Below are 27,081 nucleotides of genomic sequence, written 5' to 3'. Positions count from 1 at the left end.
TGGAAGAAAAGACACTAATTTATTTCAGTCACATGTAAATGTTGGCATTTAACAATAGCAGCAGCAAAAGGAAAATCAGTTAAAAGAACCTGAGAATGCTGAAAAAAGCCACAATAAATACTGAAGAACTGGAAGAGGAGCTATTTCTCATTAGAAAAGAACAAGGGTTTGAGAACTACTTGTACTAATTAAGATTGAACTGGCTTGGGACCATATGGAGTGGAAATTAAGAAAGCCAGAAAAAATCTACAGACACTTGATCAAAATGAAAAAGGGATCACAGTGCCATGTTAGAAGGCCACAAGAATATCAGTTGCCTACTCAAGTTAAACGGAATGGTAAAGCACGTCAGATTTAATGTAGACTTAAGAAAAATAAATCATTGCCTAATGGACATCTTAGTAAATCATGAACTCCCCACCCGAGAATGCACAATGGCAAGGGATTTCAGCTGTAAGCTTGAGAGCTGAGGAAATGACTGAACATGAAAAGAGATCAGCTAAGGAATCCCTAAAGACAGAATCACAAGCTCATGAGAAAATTGATAACACCTGAGGGACTTGCAATGGTTAAATAACTGTTTGATTAAAAAAAAAAAAAGGAGGGTTCATAGGTGCTAAACGTATCCCCAGTGTAACCCATTGAAGTCAAATGAATCTCTAAACAGGTTAACTTTAGTGCCCAGTATTTTACTGGTAGAATGAAAGTATTACAATAATTTACCACATATGGTGATTAAAAAAAAACACGAAAAGTGAAACTGTTACCCTCAGTGTTGGAGAAGGGAATGGAGTTATTTAACTGGAAAGAAATAATTTCGCATGGAAAAGCAAAGAGATTCTGGAAACTGACTTTGTGTTGTCTCATAATTACTGTCATATATTCTACTTGCTTCACAAACAGGCAAAATCTATTTAGAAGCTTTCTGCATACATGCTACTACGCACAAGGTGCATAGTTCTGGAAAACCTCAGGCCTGGGAACTTGAAGTACCTGTCCTGAAGGTCTTTACAGTACCCTGGTTTTGCGCCATAGTATCTACAGACAGCATGCAAGAGTTAGGGCACTGCAAGAACAGTCAGAAAAGTCTGTGCTTGGCAGAGCTCCTGAGTCAGTTTGGTAAATGATAAGAAAAAAGCTAACTAAAAATGTTATAAAACAAAGGCAATTTAGATGGATACTTCTTTCCCTGACCAGCTCCAAGTCCTCTAATGTCAGGATTCCCGGATTCAAAAGCTAGGGTAGCAAAGATGAAGCTACAGGTGCTCGAGAGAGTCCAGAGAAGGGCGACGAAGCTGGTGTGGGGTCTGGAGAACAAGTCTTACGAGGAGCGGCTGAGGGAGCTGGGATTGTTCAGCCTGGAGAAGAGGAGGCTCAGGGGCGACCTCATCGCTCTCTATAGCGATAAAATATACATTGTTCAGTCCGGAGAAAAGGCTCTTGGGAGACCTTATAGCAGCCTTCCAGTACCTAAAGGGGAACCACAAGAAAGCTGATCAGGGACTCTTTGTCAGGGAGTGTAGTGACACAACAAAGCGTAATGGATTTTAACTAGAAGAGGAAAGATTGAGATCAGGTATTAGGAAGAAATTTATTACTATTAGGGTGTTAAGGCACTGGACCATGTTACCTAGAGAGATTGTGCATGCCCCAGCCCTGGAAGTGTTCAAAGCCAGGCTGAAGGGGGCTTTGGGCAACCTAATCTGGTGGGAGGTGTCCCTGCCCATGGCAGGGGGGTTGTAACTGGGTGATCTTTAAGGTCCCTTCCAACCCAAACCATTCTGATTCTATAATTGCTGTCACAGTCTAGAGGACACTTTAACCTGTGGATTACCCTTCTTGCTCCCTGTATATGCTCAGTAGCATACACGCTATGCTTATGCACCATATGTAAGCTATTGGATCAACAACTCAGCAAGACAGTTCATGTTTTTTGCAATTCATATCCACCTAGCTGAATTCGGTCATAATGGAAATGAATGCTTTTATCTCCTTAGATGTAAAGTTAAACAAACACCTTGCAGGTTTTGGTCCTTAAAAATGAAAGAGGAAAGTAAAGGATGAAATCCTGGATGCTCTAAGGTCAACAGGATTTCTGCTCTTCAGTACTCTTGTGCACTAATTCACTACTCATCTCCCATACATCTACAGGGCCTTCAAAGTACTTCTATATAGGACTCTGCCACGTAGTTAATAAAAACGTCAGGAATTCACATGCAAGTATTTTTTTTATGATTCCACCTAAAATTGACTCAGTTTCCACCTGGGCTTCTTTTTAAATGAAAAATAGTTCCATCAGAATAAAAAAAGAAACATGCAAACTTTTTTTCTCCAAAAGAGAATATTAAACACATAAACCATCATTATCTTATACAAGATTGGCCTCATCTCACACAGGAACCACAACTAGTTTCAACAGAAAGACTAAAAACTGGTAGGAAGGAGGAATTATTTATTATTCAATTCTAAGTGACCTTACTTTCACATTGAATTTAATTTAGTTTTTAAGAAAGATAAAAACTGCTTATAGAATTCTTAAAGCATTTTCTTTACAAGATCACTAGTTGTCCATTGTTGATTGTTTCAGCTATTTAAAAGTTCTCATTTGTTATCTTAACATCTTTCAGATGCACTGGGATTCAGTATCACTTTATTAATCATAATGGAAAAAGTCATATATAAATAAAACAATAAAAAGCTCAGAAAGTCTAGAGGAACTGTTAGATTATCCTTGGTTCATAATCTGAAAAAAGTTCTTTGGAATTTATCTGTTCTGCTACAACGTAGTAGAACAGCACTGAAACAAGGAATATTAGCGTTAACCCAGAAAATAAGAATAGTCAGTTTTGTTGTGTTTGTAAAAGAAAGAAAACTCAAGAGAAAAACTCATATACACCAATTCTGTAAATGCACAGTGAAAATCCATGCTCACTAAAGTGTCAGTGCAGCATGGAAGTGATATTTCAGGAGTGGATCTTGTGATGTATTCTCGAGCTTACAGGAACAGCTTTGAGGTATATCTATCTGGAACTACGAGTGACCAAAACCAACAGTAAGACGCAATGGTGAGTCTCCACTTTTGTAAAATACTTCATGGTGGCTTCACTCATCAGGCTTCATTATTTTCCTCCAATTCTAACAGATCATCAAGGAATTCCACAACTTCACCCTAGAAAGGATTAAAATGAACAGAAATATGTTAGCCCAGTACTCCAAAATGAGTAGAAAATGTTAACTGTTTTTCATTAAAACATAAACTGTAATAATTGGTGTTAAACTATTTTTTAACACTTTTATATAGAAGCTAGTACAAGTCTATAAAACGCAAATTAATGGCTATATAGGTATAGCCCATGTACTTGGGAGGGACATACAGACCTTAAAAGAAGAAAATGTTACACTTCACGTTAAATTTTCTTGTACTTTTTCAGGTATTCAAATAGACAATGAAATTGTCAAATTTGGAAAGTAGACGCATAAATGTTTAAAGTACCTGTTAAATTAGGAAATTGTTGAAATACTATGAAAAATTAAAGCTTCAAAATTCAAAGCAAAAGTGTTTTGTAAAACCATGAATTTGACTTTGTTATCTGTGTGCTCTAGCAGTTAATGCCCTATGTTACAGCCTTCAAAACACACCTCCATTTTCACCCACGGATCTTGACACGTTATGCTTCAGTGCAACAAAAATATAAAGAACCAGAGATACCAGAATGTTTTCCATACTGGAAACAAATAATTTGGTTTTAAACTCAGACCACTTTAAATTCAGAACATATTATACTTAAAACCTCCATCATACTAGTACACGATACCAACATAACATAATCCAACTTTCTTTCTTTAAACTGCTCCTGGCATAGTGATATGTCATATACCACAGTCAAACGTCTTCTTGCAGTCAAGCCAGAGTACTTTGGGATGATACTGTCCCCTCAGCTGGAATTTACTGGCTTGTCAACCAAGCTACAGTAACTGAGCAATAACCTGTTGTAATCAGTTTCAACCCAAGGTAACTTCTTCAGCAGTGGTGGAAGGAGCTAACAGTAAATGTGCAGCAGCATCTCCGAATACACAAAAGTGAAGGTAGCAGCACATTTACTTGCACCCTCAGAAATACCAGTATTTTCCTATTTGCCCTCCATGCACAGTTCAGAAACATCACTGCCCGAGTCTGGGCATATTTTCACTTTTTGATACAACTCAAATACGGAGCTGTAAGAGAGAGGTAGATGCTCAACTTTAAATTTCCAACCTTTCATTCTAATAACTACAATGTTGTGTTAAACTGTTTTAATTTGTTTAAAAAATAAAAATAAAAACTCCTGTTCATCCTTTCTTGACATAAATCTATGTGCTCTAAAAGGTTAAAAGATTTTTTTTTCCAAAACAAATAGTAACTTTCTGACAGAAAAATCAGATTTTTTTTTTTTAAGTCTGATCAGCTCTTACTCAGTCCCAGATTAAAAATAATCAGAATTCAAAACAGTGGTGCTGAAAGCAAGTCACCCTTGTATGGATGTTCATTTCCATTCCCCCTCTTCCCTTCACCCCTTAGTCCAAGTCTTTGCAACTCTATTAGACTTTCTGAGTTTGGTCAACAGAGGCTGCAAACAGTATTTTAGAACGCTAAATAAATTTTAAGCACTTTTTTTAATCTGGGAAAGTATTAATTAGGAGGACAACTCCTTCCAGACACACGCAGTTTGAGACTCAAACTTTTATTGTTTTCTATTCTGATGAAGAAAGAGCCTCATATGCCTGTGGTCAGTGAAAATAAGAAGAAATTGAGATTTTTTTTTTGTCTTATTTTGAATACAACAATTATATTATGGGTATGGCAATTAAAAATACTAACATGACATTTTTCAGAAGTGTGATCAGCAAGGAGAGAAATAATGAGAACCAAGCAAATAAAAATAAAAGTGGGAGGAAAGCTGGCTTAAGTAACTGCTGCTCCTGTTCCTTGTTTCACAGTTCCACCTTAAAAAACAGTTGAGTTTTTCCAGCTGTGGTTTTAGCAAGTTCTGAGGGATGGCAATTTATTTTTCTTTGAATTTATTCAAAACATCTAAATTTCCAATTCAACAAAAACACATGAAAAAATGCCAACACATTCATATTCCCTGCTTGTCTTTCTTGTTGCAGGAAGTCTGGCAACTGGAAAACAGGAATGCAACGTTTCTGCACGCTTTCCTTTGTTAGAAGTATTTTGATTACCTAAGGAGCCCAATCATGGGAAGAACTCAGTACCACTTCACAAATTCATATGAAGAAAATAGCCACTAGGCCCAATAGTCACTATGAAAGCATTTTAAAGACAGGAGCAGAGGCACAAAGGACTTAAGGTTTTCTAGCAAAGCTCTTAAAACTGTAGGCATAAGCACGTAGGTGCCTCTTGAAGAACTACAGAGGGGCAGGTCCCATTAAATCTGAACAGATTTACGAGATTGGGAAAACAGGTGTCTACTACAGGGGTCTCGGATCTAATTCAGACAGATTCTCTTACACCTCAGAATCACTGTTGAATGAAAGAATAACACGTTAAAAAGGAATTCTCTTCTTAGTCTACCTCTAAAGACAAACCTCAAAAGGTATGAGCGTGAGAGGTAGGATGAAGGGCATAAACATCTGACTGCATGGCCTAGAACTGAGTATAAGGAAGACAGAGAGATTTCAACATTGTGACCTTGGTAACTCAAGCATGTGGTACACCAATTTATATTATTGTCATGCTCATCAGTAAAGTAAGATATTCCAGAAGACATAGCAGGTTGTTTAGCCTAGAGAAAAGAAGGCTCTGGGGAGACATTATTGAACCTTCCAATACCTGAACGGAGCCAACAGGACAGCTGGGGAGAGGCACTTTAGCAGAGTGTGCAGTGATAGGACAAGGAGTAATGGCTTTAAACTGAGGAGGAGAGATTTAAATTAGATGTAAGGAAGAAATTCTTTACTGAGTGGGTGGTGAGGCACTGGAACAGGCTGCCCAGAGATAAAAGATGGTAATACTACGTCAGAAGAGTTGATCACATTGTCACTCTAACAGCTGTGACCACATTGATCACTGTCCTTGCCCCATTAGCACTGACTTGACACTGCATCACACATTTTGCACGACCAAAGTCAGCAAATACTTCACTGATATTAATTCCAGGGAAAAAGCCTCCTGCACACTGATATCTAATATTAGCTTCATGTTAGCCTGCAGACTTGGAGTCTGAAAATGATTCTCTGATATGATTTAAGCATTCAGTGTGACAGATTTCTTCCTGCTACCTACCTTAAGAGGAAGCACAACAAATTCTACATGCAAAGATGATTGCAAACCCGTAATTCTTCCTGCTTCCAGCTACTAGAGAGAACACCAGCCATCCAGTTCTAATGCAGGTTACATAAATATGCTGCTCAGGCAGTGCTGATGTAAATCAGGTTGTGCAATACATGGCCCACAGCATGATGTAGCTGTCTGGCTGGTAGCTAGTATGTCAATATGTGAAGTCTGACTAAGCATGGGGAAGAGAAGGGTTTGCTGTGAGACCACTGCATGCCTGATAGTCAACGGCAGATGGTGACTGGAAGGCATACTCATGCAGACTGCTTGGTAAGCTGCTGGGAAGCACATCCTCGTTGGCAAGTTGGCCTTCAGTCTACAGTTGCTGCTTCCTGGTTTGTGGCGGTGCCCAACATCATCTGCCAGCATCCCATGACCTACCTCCCCATATGATAAACCCCTTCCCTCTCCCCTTCCAGGGACAGTCAGCAGAAAGTGGGAGTGACAAGAAGGATGCACAGGAAAAGATGGGACAGGTATAGCCTGAAATATATCCTCCGCCAGCACCCCATATATCATCCACCTGAAATACATCATCCGCCAGCACCCCATGACCTACCTCCCCATATGATAAACCCCTTCCCTCTCCCCATCCAGGGACAGTCAGCAGAAAGTGGGAGTGACAAGAAGGATGCATAGGAAAAGATGGGACAGGTATAGCCTGAAATATGGCAGGACATTCAGCAGTAGCATGTTCCCAGATTGGTGTGAATGGCAGGAAGAATCACAGAAGCTGATCAGCTGGAGCCTCCAACTCTCTGTTAGATATGCAGATAGAGCACCCTAGGCTTAGATTAACATTTGAACAGAGGCACAAACAGAAAGAACAAGTTTTGTACCACTGTAATTCAAGAAGGTTTTACAGACAGTACATGACTAGGTGAATTATAATAAATACTAAGTTCAAAACAGAGTTCTTAGTCAATGTTGTATAAGCTAACCTAGGGTACTGAAAATGGTGTACAAGCTATTATAAACAAGGCTTACTTGAAAAAGTAAGTCCTAAAAAGGAGGAAAAATGCAGAACTCCTCACTTATTACCACAAGCCAAGTGTCCAAGACCAAGGTACAGATTGGGCCAGGGACTGTTACTGACCTTTCCTTATGCAATATTAAATGCTGCATCCACATACATAAAACACAACCTTTTAGAAGAAACATCTGTATTTTGGAGATTACTAGCCACCTATTAAAATAAACAGCAAGGAGGAAAAGCTACCAATACCTGGCTCAGTTATGGCCCGCTTGAGACTGATGGTCCAGCACCAACTTTCCTTTTGCCAGCTGCATTTAAAAATAGTAGCAACCAGTTGCAGTTGTACTGCTCACTGACAGACCCCAATGCTTTGTCTTTGTTATTAAGCGTTGCTTTCTGCATAACAAATACTAATCATTCATATGTCCTTGCCTCTAACCACAATCTGTTCTGTCCTTTCTCAATGTGGACTGGAAAAGTTCTGGGAAAAATAGCTTTCATGCAATAACCCATACTTTCCATGCAGATTTGCCGATGGCATTTTATATAGGGATTCCACATGCAGTGCAGTTCAATAGCCTGTTCCTCAGGGAAGAAACAGAGAATACTAAAATAATTGTTGTAGAATGAATTAGGATCTACATAAAAATATTGTTATGGACATGCATTCATGCCTGATTATCAGTGAATGAGTAAGAAAAGCCTTTATCCTCACTAATCTTAGAAACCAAAACTTGAGAGACAATACACAGAGAAAGAAGAATTGGTTGGATCTTTGTTTCCTTATAATCTATGACCTAAAAGGAAAATATTTATCCCACAAAATGTCCCCTGGGTGTCCTTCATAGCAAAAGGTCAGATTTTGCAAAAGTTGGAAAAACATAATGACTGGAAACTTGCTCAATAGTGGAGTAACAAATCTGATTCTCTTATGTACTGGGTACAGGTGACTATGTTTCAGTAGCGGGAAGCTTTCAGGGATGCCCTCTGTGACAAGAGGCATGGAGCTGTCCTGTAAGTCAGAAGTAACTATCCTATAATTGCCCTGTTAACTAATTTGAGTAACTAATGGGAGTGGAGACACAGTCAGATTCATGAAAAACAGCAGATTTTGTTCATTCTTTTCTCATGTGTATAGCCTTCAATGACTAATAACCATTTTGTAGGAGAGAAGATAAAGGTTTGATATGGCTGACTGTGGAGGCCATGTGCTTCACAGGCCTGACAGAGGCTGCAAACGCATACCACGCAGCCAACCAAACACTGAGATTTTGGGGAGGAGCTTTTTTTCAGGATACCAGTAAGGTATGTGTCAATGAGTGGCTCAGCCGTGTTGCCTGAAAGGTTTATTCAGCCATCAACCAAGAATAAGTTCCTTGATCTAACCTTCAGTTAAAATATCGGAGTTCCCTGTAACCACCTCAAAGCCCTCCCAGATCCTCCATGAGCAGTAAAAGCCAGACTTGACATTCCTCACATTCTAGCAGGAAAAAAAACCCTCAATTTGTGTAGAAAAATTTGGTCCTTAACTTGTTTATTTTTCAGATGCTTGGTCAACAGTGTGACCCACTGTCACATGCTTTTAGTGATTTTTAAAATTTTAAAAGAGCTTAGTTGTTCCTTACATGCATGCTAACTACTTTTCTCAAATGTTTTTGCATTTCATTTTTATTATATATTATGAACATGTAACTGTTCTCTCCCCATATACTAGGGGAGATTGCAGTACACTGCAGTGATTACAATAGTATTTTACAGTAAACCAATAAATGTGCTTTTCTCTTAACATTTTTATAATGCCTATAAAAACACGAGTCAATTCAATTTCAGAGAAACTTCAACATTGCCTTCACTGCACTGAAAACATAAGTCTTTTCTGCTTATGCTCTCTTTGCTGCCTTATGCTGTACACAAAAAGTTTAAGAAAATTGGTGGAGGTAAAAATTCCTCCTGATTTCTAATCTAATCCTGCCATTTAAACCCTGCTATGCTTGCAACTTTCCAATGCAGGTGTTTTAAAAGGAAGGAGAAACACCTTTGACTAAGATATATGTTTAATGATAAAAAAGCAAGAGGGAAAAGAAGCTTCTGAAGACAGCCAGCCACACAGGCAATACCCCCAGTAGAAAACGATGATGAAAATAACCCATTTTTATTTTCTTTAAAGAAGCCTATATTGAACAAGGACCGTAACAATGCCAGTTAACTACCACTCTCTCTTAACAGCTGCCACCAGCTCTCTTCAGTGTAGCAGTGCTATTGTAGCTGTTTGGTCTGAGGTCAAAGGCAGTACAGAGTTTCTATGTCTGCACTTACAACTTTCCCTTATGAGTGCACTTGTGTAAATCATTTGAACATATGCAAAAAGTGAGTTAATAAGGCCAAAAATATGTTGTTAGTGATTTCTGAACAGAAAAACAGGCTGAATTCAGCCTATTATTTGCTATCTGTAGTCCACTGGACCCTCACACTTTGATGCTATTCCACATCTTCTCTTTCTACCAGTCATATTAGTTCAACACTCACTTTCCTGTGTGTCACACTTCAGAATAGAGCATTTGAGTCTCAGCTATTATACAGTTAGATGGATACACAAAAGACAAATAAGAGCAGGATGCCAAAAAGAAAAGAAAAAAAAAAGTGGACCAAAGCTTCCAACAGTTTTTCACCTACCAAAAGAAAAATCACATTGTCAGATCACCCTAGCCAAATACTTGTGGTTCTTATGTAATTTAGAATAGCTAAGTAGCTATCCCTGAAAAAAAGAGTCTTCAAGAACACTGAATTTATGGGCCAGAAACTTGTCTCCTGTACTCATTGTAGTGCTGAAGTTACATCTGCACTAGTTGAGTATCTGGCTCTTAACAGCATTTCATTTTGCTATGTGTAGTACTGTGGAGTACTTAACTCTGTGCAGTACTAGGAGTTATATCTATTATAGCCTTTATGCGTTACACATCTGAACAGAAATCAAGAAGTTTGATTATCCATAGACAACCAAGGACAGCACTGTGTAACGCTCTGTTAAATTCACCATGGAAAACTCTATAAGGATATTTAATAATAGTTACTTGTAAGAAAAAGTAACCTGTAGCACGTTGGCGTTAATATTCCCTGTCACCTCTACTGTGTTAAATGTTTGAACTAGAGTTTTTCATTTCCTTGTGGAAAAACATTAATAAAATAACACGAATGGGACAGTATTTCTTGTAGTGACATTTGCAAAAATCATTACTACATGTTCCAGCCTCTGTAATTACTGCAATGTATTACTGGAAGAAGCCACATGTTCTCACTCACTTTGTTACTTGGATTTGAAAAGACAGACACATCGATGATCCGGAATATCGGAACACTGAAAACTCTGAATAAAGTAAGATTCTCCATTTGAAAATAGGGACATACTCACAGAGGAAGATATCCTTTAGCCACATCAATCCTTTTGCTTCACTCAAGGAAAGACTGATTTTTTTTTCCCTTGAATTATTTTATGGGCTTGTTGGGCCACAAGCAACTTCACAGACAGCAAACATGGAACACAGAAACTCACAAAAGGCGTGGTCTATGGACCAAGAAGCACATGGTTTAAATGAACAGTGTGCACTAAAAAAAGAGGTTGTCTCCATCCTTAGTGATTTTTAATAAAGCTTTTACTGTAACACCTTATCTGAGTTTTTCATCAATTTTCTGCATTCCCATAGAATAAACTTTTCTATCTTTGCCAGGAGAAATATTATAAAACAATATTCCATTTATACTACCATGTCCTGCCCATACAACAGAAACTGCAAAGTAGCGATTTTATCTTTGTGCTATTCCTGCTCTGTCTGGACTCCCTGGATGGCTCCTGCAACCAAGCAGAAGCTCTGGTAGCCAGGGATTTATGAGTTTATTACCAAAAGCCAGAGCCAAGCCAGAGGCATGAACAGCCTCCATCTCTCCTAGGTTCTTCAGTCCTATTAAGGGAGGGCGCATAAGCCCATTAACTTTTTCCCAGCAAATGAGAATGATAACTTTCCTAATATGAATATTGTGGGGTAGGGATGTAGAAGATCATAGAATCACTCAGGTTGGAAAATACCTCTAAGATCATCTAGTCCAACCTTTAACCTAGTACTGACTTGGTATATGGCATGACCAAGCCCAGAAATTTTGCTTGTTTAAACCAAACGTAGCCCAGGGTAATGCCACTTCCTTGACACTTCCCCAAAAGGTTAGTTGACGTTTCCACTGTACTTACCTCTTGTAGATTGCAAGGTCATTTATCACTGCACCAGTGAAATGGGCTACAGTTGATGTGCCAACAAATACAGTTTCATGCCAACAAATGAATAAATTTTTTTCTATATTAAATGCTTGAGATTGAAGATCGTTTTTATAATCCCTTCTTGTAACAAGATACATGGAAAGTCCTTAAAACAGACTGCTTCCCTCCTTCCTTAATTACTCATCCCGTTGTTTTGGAGCAGCAGACGTGAAAGAAGGATAAAATTACAAATGAAGTTTATGCCTAACGTAAGAAAGCATTATGGGCAAAGCATTTTGTTCGCACAAACCATCACAGGAATATAAAAAAGTGATCAAGTATTTACACACCCTGATGGAAACCCCAATCTAGTCCTCATCTAAGCTTAACTTTATAACAATTCTATTAAACTGCATTTCAAAGACGTTTATCCCAATGGAAAGACTTCTCAGTCCTCCTAATTTCTACTAACCTTGCAATGGAATTTTACCTAGTTGTTTTCAGGTCACTAGCATACTGAAGGCAGTACAGACATGTTATTACTTCTCCACTATAAAACATTATCTCTCCCTATATGCTGGATAATATGAAAATTGCAAAGGTGATGTATTTTATAATATAAGCCATTTTTTCTCTTTTCGTTTATAAGTAAAAAACACCTCAGCAGTGCTCAGTGCATGTATGCTGCCTCACACCATGCCTGAAGATAGCTCTTTGCCAATGCCAGCAATGAACTATTCCATCACTTGAAGACTTTTTTAACCTTTAAATGAAAGTTACTGAAAATGAAACAAAATGCAACCCAAAGCCTCCATGACATACTTTAACTTTAGCTGGGGAAGACAAAGAAATGCCTTTTCAACAATTAAACTATTTTTCCTGCACAAAAAATCCACTTTACATATTTCAAGCCTAATAGTAGTCATTACTTGTCACTTGTCCATGAATTCCAAGCATTTAAGAAGCAAGACTGGGTGACCAAAATGTTACTGTACAAAACAAAAATAACAGGACTTACTTTTGATAAAAAAATGTAATTTAAGTGGTTACTTACGAACCAAATTATGAGAATTTTAAAATGGAATTTAAACATTTCAGAAAAAAAAAAGTGTGTGTGGGGGGTGTTAAATATATAGTACTTCTCTGCCCCCTGGTGTTATAGCTTGCAAAGTGAATTTTCTTTTGGGGGCTGGGTGCAATTACATTTAGTCTTGTGTTAATATTGCCCATTATTCTTTTAAATTGTATGTAAGTGATCTAATGCTCTTTGGGTTTGTTTCTTATATTCATTTACAAAACAAAAATTTATGATAAATTGGTTACAGTTACAAGAAGATTTCTCCATATTAGATAAATCTCAGATTTCTAATTATGCATCATCTTCATTTTAATGTGATTGATTTTTTTTTTTTTACCATCAATTCCTCTCCAGAAAACTCACCTCATCATCATCCATTAGATGTTCCTTCGCGAATTCATACATTTCCAACTGGAGTGTGGTTATGTTGTGATACCGAACTGCATCCTACCAAAAACAAATTTGCTATGTTAATTTAGGGTAGTAAGACAAGGGAGTGTCATCACACGTCATCTGAAACTATTCCAGTGAAGCTAGAGCCAGGCTCAAGAGAATGTAGATCCCAAAGGGTTTAAAATGTTTTAGAAAGGAAACAGCAGAACAGCAAGCAGTATATCCAATGTCTTCTGCAGATCCTTCTAAGCACAAACTCCATCAGTTTGAGAAGAACAAAGCACTCTCCTCTTTCTCATGTTTCAAAGCATTGGCGAGTCTGAGGATAAGGAATGAGACTGCCAGAGCTGAGCAGCAGCCTGTGCCTGCATTCCAGTGGGCTTTGGACGTGAGAAAGCCTCCATCTCCCTGCATGCTGGCATATGACAGCAGGCAGTTCTGGGAAAAGGAGACACTAAGCTATTTTACATTATAATGACTCACCACCCTGGGCTGGAGTCTGAGGACAGGAAATTCTGTAAGGCCACCTACCTACCTGTCCCTCCTCACTTCCCTCGGTGTTTGCCTGGACAGCACAGTTTAGCTCAGTCACTTACTCTCAGATTGATGAATGCTGCAAGTAATCTACTTTGATTATCCCATTTAGAACTTTTCAGGGAGGAAAACAGGAGACTTCCTCTTTCACAAGGACGTCTAAGGCTTAGTGCCAGAGCCAAATGCTGCTGTCACTCTGGTACCACTTTGTGAAAATAAACCAGAGACATTATGGTTTTCATGGCAAGTGATTAGGACAGCAAGCAACTTCTGTTCATAGTTAGATGGATCAAAGTACACCAAAATACAGCTGTATGCATTTGATACTTAATATTTAAAAATTAAATTATCTGTAGCCTCAACTCCTGAGAAGTTATCAATGAAACATTCAGAGTTAATGTGTAGGGCCCTTGTTCTGTCCTCTCTGCACACGTATGCCAAATCTGTTTGCGGTCTGCAGTTTTATACTGCTCCTACCCCTCACTCATACTGATGTCAAACACTGTCTCCAGTATGGCTACAAATTGCAGTTCTGTTCCCAAAAGTAGCAACAAAGGAATGGTCACTCTCCCCTTTGAGCTCAGACTCACTGCTACCGCTGCCTGAAAGAACCAAATACCTTTTCTCTCTCTTCTGTCTCTGTTGGCCCTGCAGGGCGGCCTTGGTTTCCAGCACACAAATAAGGTGTGCTGCACAAAACTCATCAGCTGCCCACAAACAAAAAATGCTTAACTCATATGTACTGATATTTTTGACTCAAGCTGACTGGCCTAAGAGGAAGGGAAGTGTTATCAAATTATTACAGAGAAAGAAAAGGCATTAAATTCAATTTGTGGAGCATGCCATATGCTAACTACTTGTATAGCATATACCACTGATGCCTAAGGAGTCACAGAAGTGTCACAAAGCAGTTAATTCAGCTGCATGACATGAATCCTGGTAACAAGAAATGACAAAAAATCCAACTTGATCATCATAGTCCAGATTGCAGAAATCCAGAAACACAGCAAAGATGTTTTTACATGTACCTTGGACATGGAAATTTAAAAACAGCATTGAAAAACAGTTTTAAGAATTATTTTTCAAACTCAAATCATAATCCCTGGATGTTTCTATAGCATTTTAAATAATTCACATACCGATCTGGGCTGAAAATCCTCTTCTTGAAGTCCCCATTTGTCTTTGTGGTACTGATAATAGACCATGTTCTGTTTCATTACTTCATCTTTCTGGTCAAACAGAAGGTAACTAGCAGCACAAGAGGCTGCATTCTTCATGTCACTCACTAATTAATAAACAAAAAAAATAAATCCAGACAAGGTAAGTAAACAAAACAGAGAGAATCCCCTTTATTATCTCCATTCCAAAAAACTCTGAGGGAAACAGGAACCATTTTCCACCTTCCCAACAGCTGTATTAAAAAAAAAAAAAAAAAAAAGCTTCCCAGAAAGAATATGCTATTTTTGTGTTCTGAAACAGGTTAAGTCCATGATTCAAAAATGGGGACTTACCTTACACAAGCTTATGACTGTAAGAGTCAGGTCATGGACAAGAGCAATATAAGATGCTTGACTGCCCTAAGACATACCTCCTTCCTCTTCTTAGGGCAAATGGGGTAACTTACCATCAACACAGAATGTGATTTTCCTAAGACACTAACTTCTTGTGATGGTTTTCTAAGACAATCCTAACCAAATGTCCCTCCCAAGTATTCTAGTATCAGCGAGGTATCAACCTACAGCTTGGGTGATCCCTACTCTGGCATTTCTTAAAAAAACAAAGAAACAAAGAAAAAATAAACAAAACCAATTTTACTAAAATTGACAATGACAGAGAAGTCAATATATGAAACGTAGTCAAACAACATATGTAAAAAGTCATTAATGGCTTGGTTCTACATGGCTGGATATGTCTTTCCTTTGATATTGGAGCACAGTGGAATAGCTTTAAGGGCTGCATGTGTTCTTTATGGTGCAGGCAGCTCCTCCAGAAACCACAAAACTCATTGAATGATTTACCTATCAAATATATAATCACTGAGCACCAGAACACTATCATTTCTGTTAAGTGGGCCCCTCTTTCTTTACAACACAGGTAGCCCTGAGAGAGGGAGTTAGGAGAATCTTATCAAGTAGAGATAGAGCGCTGACGTCATTAAACTAGGATGCTACTTAGTGTCTTTTCTAACTATGGTGAATTGTGCAAATTAACTAAAGCAAGAAGCCTTGGACCCCTTACCAAGGTCAGTCTCCTAATAAGAGTGTGAGCCTATCTTAAGAAACTGGTAGAAACTGGTCCTGCGGATGGACAAGAGCCAAGGAACAACTGAGTCTGCGCAAAGACAAGAGGTCAGCTAGCAGTGATGAGGTAGAGTCATCAATCTTAATCCCCAAGACCCCCGACGACCACCACCAGAACACACTGCGCAAGCGCAGATGGGAGGAGTTTATGGAAATGACTCCTTGGAACTAATTTTAATACGAAGTGAGGACAGGTTAGGAATATGTATAGGCGTATTGTGAAACTTCATGAATATGTAACTCTTTACTGCATATAACCAAGGCAAGTTGCCGCATCAGGCACGCATGACTTTGGCGGGACTACCCCCCCTGTGCTGCCCAGCGCTGAATAAACATACCTACTTTACAATCTTACTGATTGTGGAGTCCGTTTTCTGCAAGTCAGCCCCACACACTCTATTCTAATGGGATTATGAGAATTCACTAAGAAAAAGAGAATGGTATGAAATACTCCATAGGTTTGTCTTGCGAGAAATTCTGAATAGTAAATTGAGAATTTAGTATTCATTCAATAGCTGCTGTTATGTTAAATGTGTTTTGTTCAGGTCACAGTCTTTCTTCTTACTGAATGAGTTAGAAGTTTAAGAAAACTGTTCTCATTAGAGCTATACAATCAGCTGCTTAACAACCACATGGGCCCCAAAGCTTGACCGCTGTGGCGTTCTGGCACAAGTCTGAATTTTTTTTGTACATAGGTACACAAAACATGTCAGAGTCCTTGCATGCATTCTGGTGCATAGGATGCTATTTACCCTAAGATGTCATACTATGGTTTACTTCAAAAAGGCGTAAGAGCTGGTGCACTATTTATATATATACACAATACATATGATGAACGTTTAACATTTATATGGAATTCTGAAAAGTGTAAGTAACTTGTGCTGGCAGTAGATATAAAAAATGAGGGACGGTAATGCATCAGATCACACTCTGTAACTGTCCCATTTTTCCAACACCCAAGTGGAGACCAGTCACAACCAAGAATGTCTTAAAACAGAGGGGCTTAGCCTGAGCAGAATGCAGCCTTTATGGGACTTATATTCAGCAATTCATTATGTCATGGACAATTTTATGAGCCAGAGATCATCATGCTTATGTCCTATGCCTACAGTTACATGGAAAGAAAAAAAACATACGCACCTCAGAATTTCAGCTTTGGAATAGGCAAAAATGCAGATTCTGGAGACTATTATTTACATTCTAAAGCATTAGAACTAGAGGGAAAAGACCAGTAATAGAAACTCTCCCACACCATCCCAATGTTATTTAAGCACATTAAATCACTACTTACATTTATAATATGCAAATTGTAAGTAATGGTACATGGTGGCCACAAATTTCTCGACAACAAAGCCTCCTATAATGGGTGTCAGATTACTCTCACACTGCACTTTGCATGCAAGGACTTCAATATAATGATCTATAAGGAAGAAAACAAAAACACGGGATATGAGTAGAGCACAGTGAACTGTTATAACCCCTCCTATTAACTACCCATTAAAATTTGGCCTTATAATGCTCTCCTATGTCCTGTGCATCCGGATCTTGCTGCTTGGAAATAGTGAGCATCTACAACTCCATCTGGAGTACATATCAAATGCTCGTGCTCAGCTCTTCTGTTAAAACCAGTAGGATCAGGCCTCCAAATCCATCAAAATCACAATTCCTAACTAAGCAGTTAGGTTTCAGTGACACCTACAGGCAGTTTGAGGTGGTAGGTTTTATAAACTGTTACAGAGTACTGCATTATTTCCTAACTGTGAACTTAACAGCGCTGTTTTTGAGAGCCATTACAATTTCATTAAATTATTTCATAATTAAGGTCCACATGCTACTGAGTACAACTGCATCACAGAGAAAGGCACCGGGTGATTGCGAAATAAACATCCAGAGAGAGCTGTGTTTTGTGACAGCTGTTTGGATGTTCTAATAGAACATGTTCTGATAGACATGGACAGATGCTGCACATTACAAAATAACTTAAATCCAAGAAGGTTTAAGATCACATGCTTATCCAGTCTGCAAAGCTTGGTACAATGGGATAGGATTAGAGACGATTTTATCTTCAAGAAAATACGTTCCAAGAAGATATGTTCCAAGAAAAGCTTCCACCAAAGAATTCCAAGCCTTTTCAGGACATATAACATCAAGCAACAACGCTGAACAGAAATATTTTAAAGCCTTAGTTTCCCTGTTTGCCATATTTGGCAGGTGAAGCAAGTTATCTAAGCTTGTGCAGCAAGCCTCTGACAAAGGCAAAAAAAAAACAACGCAAAGGCCCCTTCCCCTGTTTTCATCTCTGACAACTCCTATCACAAAGAATACTAAAGCTAACTGAAAATGCTTGGCCAAATTAAATTACCAGACCCCTCTTTTACAAGAGTAGTGGAGGCACCAGACACAACAGTGTTAGCCTCCAGCTACCACTTTTATAGATAAATAGGCACCTAATGCAATCACCAAATACTTACAGTTAATGTATTTTGCTACATCTACTTTCTACAATAAAATCTTGGAGACAGGATATGTGTTCCTGGAGCAAGAGCATAGTTCAATGCACACTTTTCAGCTGTGGAAGTAAATTTGATTTTTCTTATCTCAAGAACAAAATATTTGAAAAGCACTGCCCATGGCTGTGATGACACCATGTGGTACACCATGAGAAGTAATATTTTTTAAGCCATACACTTGAAAAAGAAATCTTATTTGCTAGCAAAACTCTACTGTAGGAAAGATGAAAAATAGCCAACAGATACTTGTCATATTTAAGAAAAAGGAAACATATATCAACAATAATGCACAATTCACAAAGCAGATTTTGAAGGCAAGCTAACCGCTGAGCCTCAAATACAGACAAAATATTGGAAGTCAAGTGATCTGTCTGGATAACTATTGCTAGCTGGATAAAAGAGTTCTTATTTACACATCTATGTTATCCTAACACACTTATGCGTATTAATATATTAATACGTTAATATATTATTGTACGTTAACACAAGAACTCTTTGTTCCTATTTTCTATTTTTTCACTTATGTTACTTTTAAAAAAAAAGGTAAACAGGTAAACAGGAAAAAAAAAGGTAAACAGGAATTCAAGAACTTTCTAGTGACTCTAACAAACTCAGATGGCCCAAGCTAAGCAAGGGGCACCATGAGCAATTCCCACTGCAAGCTAAGGAAGAGGGACTTCGGTAGCTGATCCTATGGAGAAAACAAAATGCACTTTCAGGACTTCCTTCTTTACTGTTTCCTAACCACTCACCTGCAATAGAGAGATAGAAGTCTTTAAAATCTATGATCTCTCGGGAGCCTTCACAGGCTGCTATACAGTCATCATAGGCTTTGAAGAAATCAGGAAGAGCAAGTTCCATATCTGAGACTGACGTTCTCCAGTTGTCACCATTGTATGCTCTCACAGCCCTGACAAAGAGATTCTGAAAAATCGGCAGGAATGAAAACTAGCACTAACTGACCTGTAGAAAGCTGCACATAAGTTCAAATACAGTAAGTGATGTCTCAGCATTTCTGAATTACTACATAAACTGTTATTCTATTAATATGAGGACAACAAACACAGATGATGAATGGATTTTATCAGATATTTCCTAGATATCAGAGTATGTAATTCCATCTCAGATAAACAGAAAAACCTGCTGGACAGAGGTAGCAGTGTGATTCTAAAGCACAGATTTTGACAGAGATTTTCAATGGAATCTAAACACTAAAAGTTCTACTTAGTTTAAGCTTTCATGCATTTTAGCAACTCTTTGCACTTACTTAGCTCTATTAGTTTATCTGCACATAATAGCTTTCAGGTGTGTCACTTTACATGATTTTCTGTGACTTGTGGAACAGTGAAGACCACAAGAAGTGAGAAGTACTGTATGCATTAAGAAAGAAGAACAGAAATGACTGAGGAAGACAGGAAGAGCTGAGAACATGTAAGCAAATGACATCCTTGAATCTCACACAATAAGGGAAGTAACAAAACAGTTCCAAAAGACAAGACTGTGAATAAAAAGCATACCTCATAAGGCTTTGTTTCCAAGTCTTTAATATGCTCCTCAGCATCAGGCATGCTCTTGTAGTATGCCATATTTCTTCGCATCATTTCATCATCTGGATGCTTCAGAAGAAATGTATGAGCTGCTGCAATAGCTTTTGGAAGATTATTAACCTAAATGGGGTGGGAGAAGGCGTGGGGGGAAGGGTTAATTGGGGGCAAAAAAAAAGTTTCCCACTTTTTGTCAATAAACTTTCCTGCAGCATCTATATTCCCAAGCTTACTTCTGCTGAAACCTCAGTCTCAGCAGATATGGTACAGTGAAACTGATGTAATGCTTCTCAGTTTTACAACTAGCTGCACCACTGCGAACATTTCATCGTGTTTTGTTTTTTTTTTTTTTTTAAGTCTATTGTCGTTTCAAATAGCATAGATGATTGTAAGTCAAAAAGTATTTTTTCCCCTTCCTATTCCCATTCATAAAGCTGACAAAACACAAAATTACACTATTGCTCGTATGTAGGATTAATTGCATAGCTATTACTGATGACAGCCTGTGGATACTTGGCAGGTGTCATCACTTTTCATGGTGTTTATGTAGCTTATTTGCCTAGCAGCAGAGAATACAATTTTACAATAATGTATCTTCCTGATGGTGTTATGGATTTAGAGCAAACAGCAGTTACTTGCTCAATAATTGTTTCTAATGTACTATGTGATTTTTTGTACCCATTTTAAAACTAAATTCAAACTCCACTATAGATATTTTGTGAAGTATGTATTACTCATTTACAACTGCATATGCCAAATATATATGTACTTCTATACTTGTGCCTATATTTTATATATATGCATATTTTATAAAATATATAGTATATATACACATATTTATGAAGAGTGAGACTGTGAAAGTAAGTCTTAAGTATTTGTGAAATGCTAAACCCTTCTCTCTTGTAAGCCAAGATCCAGATCAACCCATCCAGTCTATTGATGTGTAGGTGATAAAAGAGTTCCACCTAACATCTCAAATAGCTTATTGAAGCATATCTATAAAGCTATGAGCAAGAATCACAAGCATGCATGCACATGCACTGTTCTTTTTGCATCCATAAAAGGAACTCTTTCATTTCAGGAAGAAACTTGAGAGACTACTACACCAAAGAAACACTTCAACCCTAATATCAGCTCTTGCTGCTGTGCTGCTGTAAGTGCCAAAGCACTGGAACTATTCCAGCTGCACTTCCTGTCTGTCCCAAAACTACATGCTTCCCAGTCAGCCTGCATGTTGCTAAATGCAAAGGGAAATCTCAGCTGCACTTTTGTCAAATGCATAAATCCTCTTGTGTTTGGTGCTTTAACCCTATTTGCTGGTAGGCTGATGAATCCCTAATTTTTGCTTAGTCCATGATTACTCTTGGCTTCAACTTTCACCACTAAAAAAGGGAAAAAAAAAAGAAAAAAAAAAAAAGGTTTTGTAGAAACACATTCCAAAGAAAACTTGATGGCTACAAGACAGCTCCCTCCAGAGAAACAAGCAGCAGCATAGAAATATTGGCTCCCAGAATCACCTAAGACATGGCAAAATTTCATTCTTGAACCCACATGAATAAATACATGGTCACTTAAAAAAATTATCCTACACCTTCTTTCTACATTATAAATGATGTTATGGATGAAAAAAAAAAAAGTGACATTCCTTCACAGCCAGGAAAAAGTCCCTTGTATGTAGCAGTTTGTATTTTTAGAAGGCCCATTCAAAATGCTCCAAGGGAGTGATAAGAGCTCAGAGCTGGACTACAATATGATAACAAAGACAATATAAACAACAGATAGTGAAGAGAGAAACACCAAACCACACCTCACAAATCTACTGTAAATGTGACTGAAAAACAGTTTAAAGGGAGAGGGAAATATTTCTCCAATTTCTCAGATTCACACCTACCAGTCATTTAAGTGTATCAGAAACAGTAAGTAAGAAAGACAGTAAATGGAAACATTTGTGGTGACATCATTTTGGTATCTGCATATAGCTTTGCGAAGAGTGCCTGCCTACTCTCTTATTCAAAGGAAATGTCCCCTGTTTGATACCTTCTACTCTCTGTGTAGAGAAGCTTTAATGTTCTTCTGTACAGTCTTAGGGATAGCTTCAAATTCACAGAATTATGCTGGTGTGACACAGTGCATGTGGATACTGTTAATTAGTGTTTTACAACAACGTGTTTCCCTGTTTTGGTTTATATAACTTTGGAAAGCAATTCAAAAATTTCATAAGTTTTTCTCCTACAAGACACAGCAACAGTTAAAAAGGTGTGTATTTTAAAGCAGCAATCTCAAAAGGAATGTGCAAGCATAAATCCTTGTATAACTAATATTGGGATATACTGGAACCAAATCCCTAAAAGAAAAGGCAATCTAAACAAAAGTGTTCAGCTTATTTTCTTCTCCCACAGATGTCCCATTTATTTGAAATGCAAGTTATTGCAGTATCTGAAGGGATGGAATGAGGACCTTGATTTAGGGAACAAAAGATCACAGAATCGTCTAGGTTGGAAGAGACCTCCAAGATCATCTAGTCCAACCTCTGACCTAACACTAACAAGACCTCCACTAAACCATATCACTAAGGACTACATCTAAACGTCTTTTAAAGACCTCCAGGGATGGCGACTCAACCACTTCCCTGGGCAGCCCCTTCCAATGCCTAACAACCCTTTCAGTAAAGAAGTTCTTCCTAATATCCAACCTAAACCTCCCCTGTCGCAACTTCAGCCCATTCCCCCTCGTCCTGTCACCAGGCATGTGGGAGAACAGACCAACCCCCGCCTCTCTACAGCCTCCTTTAAGGTACCTATAGAGAGCGATGAGGTCTCCCCTGAGCCTCCTCTTCTCCAGGCTGAACAACCCCAGTTCCCTCAGCCGCTCCTCGTAAGGCTTGTTCTCCAGACCCCTCACCAGCTTCGTCGCCCTTCTCTGGACTCTCTCGAGCACCTCAATGTCCTTCTTGTAGCGAGGGGCCCAAAACTGAACACAGTACTCGAGGTGCGGCCTCACCAGAGCCGAGTACAGGGGGACAATCACCTCCCTAGACCTGCTGGCCACGCTGCTTCTTATACAAGCCAGGATGCTGTTGGCCTTCTTGGCCACCTGAGCACACTGCTGGCTCATAAAAAGATGAAGAGTGGGAAAATTGTGAAATAGATCTTGGTCAAGAGGGTGGCGAAAAGCTAGAGAAAAATAATGAGATGTGTTAAAAGAGTTGTCACCAGTCTTGGCAGACCCAAGAGAAGAAGGTAAATACCATTCCAGGGCAAGTATTAGTGTCATACTTCAGCAGCCGATTTCGCTTTATTTAACCTTACTGTGGCTGTAACAACGCTGGAGTTTTGCGGGCATCATGCAAGTCACACCGGGGGCTGCTGTACTTGGAAGAACTGGACCGGAAGCGCGCACACAAAGAAGTTGGGCACGCTGGGGTAGAAGAGCACTTGCAATAGCAGAAAAGAAGCAGAGAAGAGTACTTGCAATAGCATAATCTTGACACGAAGGGTCTGGAAAAGGTTTTAAACAAAGTCAGAAACAAGTAAGAGAGATGGAAAGATGAGAGGGCTGCACAGCAGCAGGATAAAGAGGAAGGGTCCCATGGCATGGGAGGAACTGAAGGCCAATCCAGGGGTTGCACTGGATGAGGTGTGAAAAGGGCGAAGAAGAAGCCGGGTGAGGAAGCAGCCGGGTGCCATTTTGTGGGCAAGCACGGGATAACCGAGACACAAACCGGTCCCCAGCGGGTGACCCGGGGCAGGCAGGCAGCTCCCCGGCAGGCCTCACCTTGAAGTAGGCGAACTGCAGGTACTTGTAGGGCTCTCGGCGCTGGAACTCCTCGAGCAGGTCGCGGCCGGGCTGGGCCTGGCGGAAGGCGGGCAGCCCTTGCTTGCAGCGCCGCAAGCACTGCGCCCGCCGCAGCACGCCGGCCAGCAGCCGCAGCTCGGCCAGCTCCCCCCCGGCGCCGGGGGGCGGCCCGGCGGCGCTGCAGTTGCGGTGGCAGAAGGCCTCGCTGTCGCGGAGCAGGCGGTAGAGCCGCATGCTCACCTCCAGGTAGTTGACGCTCTCGGGCCAGTTCTCATTGCTGTACTGGTCCAGGCCATAGCGGTAGGCGGACTCGAGCGGCATCAGCTCGTCCCGAGGGAAGCTGCGAAAGCTGTACCGCTCGTACTGAGCCCCCACCGCCGCCAGGAGCGCCGCCAACGCCAGCCACATCGCTGCGCCAGTGGGACACGGCCGGGCACCACGTCACCGGGACGGGACGGGACGGGACGGGACGGGACGGGACGGGACGGGACGGGACGGGACGGGGGGCGGTGGAAGGCGGCCCGGCCCCGGGGAGGGGCTACGGCTCCAGAGGCGGTGGGAGGGGGAACCTTCCCTCCCCTTCCCTCCCCTTCCCTATAAAGCACAATGTGGAAGTTGCCTGTGCTAATGGATGTAGGGCCATCTCCCACCTCCTTTTTGTCCCACTGTGGAGGTTTCACCCTGCTGGGCAGCTGAACACCACAGCCACTCACACTCACCCTCCATGAAGGAAGAGGGGGAGAAAACACAATGGAAAGAGCTCAGGGGTTGAGATAAGGACAGGGAGATCACTCAACAATTATTGTCATGGGCTCGGCATAAGAAGAATAATTTATTATATATTTATTCATTAGTTATTGTATATAAATTTTAATATATAATATAATGTAACATAATATATAATATGATAATATATAATACAATATTATATTATAATAATATATGTTCTATATTTAGTATTATTTTTATTTTATATAATTTATTATTTATTATATATAATTTACTGCCTATCACTAGCAAACTAGAACAGTGAGAAACTAAAAGCAAACCAAAAACACTTTCCTCCATCCACCCTCTTCCACCTCCTCCCCCTTGAGTGGCGCAAGGGAACAGGGAATGGGGGCTAGAGATGCCTTAACTTAGCAGGGAATGGGGGCTGTGGTCAGTCCCTGATGCTTCATCTCCACAGTTCCCTCACGGTCACTCTCTGCCCCTGCTCCACGTGGGGTCCCTCCCACCGGATGCCGTGCTTCCCAAACAGATCCTGCATTGGCTGCCCCCAGGCAGCAGCTCTTCAAGAACTGCTCCCACATGGGTCGGTAACACGGGGTCCATCCGTCAGGAGCAAACTGCTCCAGCATGGGTCCCCCACGGGCAGCAGACCCCCTGCTCCTGCGTGGGCACCTTTCCACAGGCTGCAGCTCCAGCCCGGGGCCTGCTCCTGTGGGGGCTCTCCACGGGCCACAGCCTCCTCCAGGCCTCATCCTCCTGCTCCACCAGGGGCTCCTCCATGGGCTGCAGTGTGGAGATCTGCTCCACCGTGGTGATTCGTGGAAGAACTCTACAACTCAAAACAAATGAGTTATAAAGTAGGTATGTGGTTTATTTCGGTGCCGGGTGCATGCGGGATAGTTCCCAAAGGCATGCGCACCCTAACACGGCAACTTGCTTTGGTTATATGCAGTAAAAAGTTACATATGCATGAAGTTTCCCAATACGCCTATACATATTCATAACCCATGCCCGCTTTCTATTAAAATTAGCTCCAAGAAGTCATTTCCATAAACTCCTCCCATCTGCGCCTGCACAGTGCCACAGGTGGTGGTCGTCGGGGGGTCGTGAGGATGAAGTCTGATAACTCCTCTTCATCACCACCAGTTGACCCCCTGCCTTTGTACAGACTCAGCTGTTCCTTGGCTCTTGTCCAAACCACAAGGTCAGTCTCAGCTGTTTTTTGAGACAGGTTCCTTGTTTTGTCAGGAAACATCCTCTGTGAGGGGCCCCGAGACTCCTTGTTTCAGTTAATTTACACAGTAGTAAGCAAAGACACTCAGCACTATCTATTTTAATGCGATTAAGCGAGCCTGCATTCTTCCATTCCTGGCTTTAATAATTACGATTGTTTTATTTAGAAATCATTAATGTGATTAAGCAAGCCCCCATTCTTCTATCCCTGGCTTCGGTGGGAACCATGGGCTGCAGGGGGACAGCCTGCTCCACCGGGGGCCTCTCCACAGGCTGCAGGGGAACTTCTGCTGCATGCCTGGAGCACCTCCTGCCCTTCTGCACTGACCTTGGGGGGCTGCAGGGCTGGTTCTCTCATGTTTCCTCACACCTCTCTACCAGACACTGTTGTGCAGCTTTTTTTTAGCCTTTCTTAATTATATTATCACAGAAGTGCCACCAGTGTTGCTCATTGGCTCAGTCTTGGCCAGTGGCAGATCCCTTTTGGAGCTGGCTAGAACTGACTCTTCTCTGACATAGGACCTCTCTCTCCCAGAGCTCACCCCTGCAGCCCCCCTGCTACTGCAGCCTTGATACAGATGCTAGGAGATGAGGTTGGAACTTGACGCTGGAGATGAGGCTGGGATGTGAGGCTGCAAGGTGAGCTTGGAACTGGAGGCTGCCACATGGCAGTAGGATGTGAACTTTTGACATGAGGCAGGGACCTGACATAGGGAGATAAGGATGAGAAGTGAGGCTGCAACAGTGAGGCTGCAAACAGACCTGAGCCAAAGGTGGACCACTGAAACAGGCCTGAGCAAATGAGATGTGAAGCAGGCTGCCAGTTGGTTTTGCAAGTACAGGCTCTGTCTCTGAGGCTGGGGCAGCTCCTGGGTGCTGTCAGGATCTAAAAGGGGGGTTACCCAGCCCATGGGTGGATAGAAATCACAACAGTGGGTTAAAATCAGTTAGTGGGACATTCCAGCTTCAAGCAGTTCGAGGGGAAAACAACACTGAAATCCAGCCCAACTACTAGAAAGAAAGAAGCATGTGTAGCATGGGAAGCTTCTCAAAGAAGCTCTGTTCTAGGTAAAAAACAGGCCCTTTTTATACCACTGACACATAAGATGGTGTAGGACACCAACAGTTCAGGTAACCAAGAGATTCTGTTTGTTTCTACTATCCTCCTATGACAGCCAATAGTTGATGATGTTCCTGATTTTGTTTAAACAACTCATTTCTCATGCACGTTCCCAATTTCTAGGCTCAACTTCCTCGTGCCCAGGCTCCTTTTCCCCTCCCCAGGTGATAAGTTGTTCCTCAGATTCTTGTTGTGTCCTCCTCGATGGTTTCTTCAGGGCATCTCTGATGCTCAGGTGTCCAGCTGCATGTCAAGGACCTCCCTGGATCCCAGGCACAGTTTCCAG

The 27,081-nt window shown here is 40.6% G+C and overlaps 1 protein-coding gene across 1 annotated transcript; it reads right to left on the bottom strand.

Moving 5' to 3' along the window:
- Positions 1-2,432: 2,432 nt before the first annotated feature.
- Positions 2,433-24,239, bottom strand: LOC121064784 (cartilage associated protein). Its single transcript, XM_040546866.1, has 7 exons — positions 23,690-24,239; positions 19,889-20,038; positions 19,124-19,295; positions 17,153-17,281; positions 14,701-14,846; positions 12,998-13,081; positions 2,433-3,169 (listed from the first exon to the last, which is right to left on the bottom strand). The coding sequence occupies exons 1-7, from the start codon at positions 24,116-24,118 to the stop codon at positions 3,110-3,112; spliced, it is 1,170 nt and encodes a 389-aa protein (XP_040402800.1). The 5' UTR covers positions 24,119-24,239; the 3' UTR covers positions 2,433-3,109.
- Positions 24,240-27,081: the final 2,842 nt, after the last annotated feature.

This window comes from Cygnus olor, chromosome 2 (genome assembly GCF_009769625.2).
Source record: "Cygnus olor isolate bCygOlo1 chromosome 2, bCygOlo1.pri.v2, whole genome shotgun sequence".
NCBI classification, from domain to species: Eukaryota; Metazoa; Chordata; class Aves; order Anseriformes; family Anatidae; genus Cygnus; species Cygnus olor.
Note: the sequence above shows the minus strand (reverse complement) of the source record. Positions and strands in the feature narration are given on the sequence as shown.